The following is a 2710-nucleotide window of genomic DNA, read 5'->3' as shown; positions in this document are numbered from 1 at the left end:
TTCCACAATATTGAAGCCAATAGCACTCTGCAGCTTCCGTAAACAGATAGGGCAAACATTTAGAGGACGCCGGTCAGATTCCTCCAAGTGATTGGAGCCTTGCATTAAGCACGCAAGCCACTGGCAATGTCGAAGTCCAAGTATGTGTCCAATCTCATGGGTTAAAGTCTGCAAGGCATTTATGTCACTGCTCTGTGAAACTACCATCAGCAATTACACAACACACTCCCCCCATCCCCAGTCACAAGAAACAGATTTATAGCAATCAACACTATTACCACCATCACCAAAATTTCTGCCCAGACTGTCTACACTTAGTAATGGTCATTTCCTTACTTTCCCTGGACCGGGGGTTTCCCCTCTGATACAGAGGATGTGTCGGCTGGTGGATTCCGTGTGTGGGAAGCCACTAGATGACAATATAGTGACTGTATTTGTGACTGTCAAAATGTGGTGGCACATGACTGTCATCCCTGTACTTGGGAGGCTGAGGCAGGAAGATAGTAAGTCTCCTTTAGGCCAGTAAGGTCCTAACAATTCCGGTTCTGGGGCCCTTCACCCCTACAGACAGATTCAGTAGCTCTTGGAGAGGGGGCTTGATTTGCATGCTAGTGAGCACACAGGGGGCCCTGTGAACATAGTCTCAACACACAGTTCTAGGATGGGCAACTTGCAAGCACCTACAAACAATCTTGGGGAAAGTAAAACGTCTATCTACTAAAGAAAAAAAAAAGATTTCTCTAAGCAACTTACCTTACAGGATCGCAACAGCAAAACACTAGTGATTTCAGGGATATAATAGTTATCAAAAATGGAATAGTCATTGGAAGATGTTAGATGTGGAGTCTTCACACTGCCTTCATATTTCGAGGTGTAGAAATCCTTGCCATACCTTGCAAAACTGAATATGCCCACACCTACAAAGAGAGCAAAGGCAATCAGTAGGTAAGGTACACGAAGGATGCCCAGGAAAGTCTGCTCAGGCGTCTGGCCAGGCAGTGCACATCTGCATTGTTTCCACACCAGTGGAAACACGTCAAAGATTTGCTGACACAAAGAACTTTTGTCCCAGACTTCTCCATCAAGGTCTTTACCTGCCAACTCATTCCCCTGCCCTAGAAAATTCACTGCAGGGAGAGGGGCTCACCGAGTCCAGGCTCCTCCCTGAGGGCCGGCTGGTGGAGAAAAGAGACATTTTCTTCACTGGTGTGGCCAGAGCTAAGGCGTTTGTGCTCCTTTAATGACCCCTTGTTCCTACTCCTATACATGAACATACTTAAATTCACTGATTTACACACACACATACATACACACACACACACACAGGGTGGAGGGAGGGAGTAGAAGGGGACTATTTGAGAAGAGGAAAGGAATCAACAGGAGCTGGAGGGGAACCTGAGAGAGAAGGAGGGCAACCTGAGAGAGGAACAGGGATGGGAGGTGAATATGATCTAAGTACATTATATACATGTGTAAATAAGTCATAATGAATTCCACTATTACATATAATTAAGACATGCTAACAAACTCACACACACACATACACACGTACAAACTCACACACACATACACACACAAGCACACACACACAAACACACACACAGACACTCACACACACATACACACACAAGCACTCATATACACAGACACTCACACATACAGACACTCACACACACACGCACACACATACACTCACACACATATACACACACATACACACACATGTACACATACATACACACACTCACACATACACACACACTTACAAACACAGACACTCACACACACACAAACACAGACACTCACACATACACTCATACACACACATACACACATGTACACACACACACACATATACACATTCACACATGCACACACATATACACACATACACACACATACACACAAAGACATGCACACACATACACACACATACACACATATACACATACACACACGCACACACATATACACGCACACATACACACACATATACATACACACTCACACACACATACACACATGTACACACACACACTCACACACACATACACATACACACATGCACACACACATATATACACACATACACACATGCACACACATACACACACGTACACACACACACACATACACGCACACGCACATACACATACACACACACATACACATACATACACACACACACACATACACACACAAAGAGAAGCATCAAATGATGATTGAATTCTAGAGAAATTGGAAGTTTCACAGTTTCTCCTCAAAAAAACAAAAAACTTCACTCAGATAGTCCAAGTCAAGTATTCCAAAACAGCCAAGATAAAAGAGTCACAGTCTGCCATGAGAGCACAAGGGCAGACCTCTGCCGCACCACCATCAGTGAGTTTCTGGCTTTCCCTATAGTAGTGCCCACTGTCCCTCCTGCCTCTCTGTCTCCCCTCCCCAATTTCCTTTTCAAAAGTGCAAGAGGAGGGAACCGGGGACCAGAATGAAACAAGAGGAGGGAACCGGTGACCAAAATGAAACCTCCTTGCGGCTCGCTTCCTGTGAGAGACCACAGAGGTGTACTGAGGTCTTTCAATTGTCACTGTTGATGACTGTGTGTGTGTCGGTTACTAGGGCTCAAGGCCAGAGACGCAAGCACACCAAGCAGTGTTCCCACCTTATGAGTGTGTGTGCTAGGACACCAAGCAGTGTTCCCACCTTATGA

At 45.2% G+C, this 2710-nt stretch overlaps 1 protein-coding gene across 1 annotated transcript in view; it reads right to left on the bottom strand.

Annotated features, from left to right (window-relative positions):
* Amz2 (archaelysin family metallopeptidase 2) overlaps nucleotides 1-2710 on the bottom strand; it is a gene marked incomplete at its 3' end in the record, with an annotated part of 8409 nt that continues 5699 nt past the window's right edge. Inside the window, exons 7-8 of the mRNA XM_031353598.1 lie at nucleotides 754-917; nucleotides 1-168 (exon numbers count right to left, since the gene is read on the bottom strand). Of these exons, the coding sequence (XP_031209458.1) occupies nucleotides 1-168; nucleotides 754-917 (332 nt within the window). The remainder of the gene's footprint in view (nucleotides 169-753; nucleotides 918-2710) is intronic.

This window comes from Mastomys coucha, unplaced genomic scaffold, assembly GCF_008632895.1.
Source record: "Mastomys coucha isolate ucsf_1 unplaced genomic scaffold, UCSF_Mcou_1 pScaffold5, whole genome shotgun sequence".
Taxonomy (NCBI): domain Eukaryota; kingdom Metazoa; phylum Chordata; class Mammalia; order Rodentia; family Muridae; genus Mastomys; species Mastomys coucha.
This window is presented reverse-complemented; position numbering and strand designations above follow the sequence as displayed.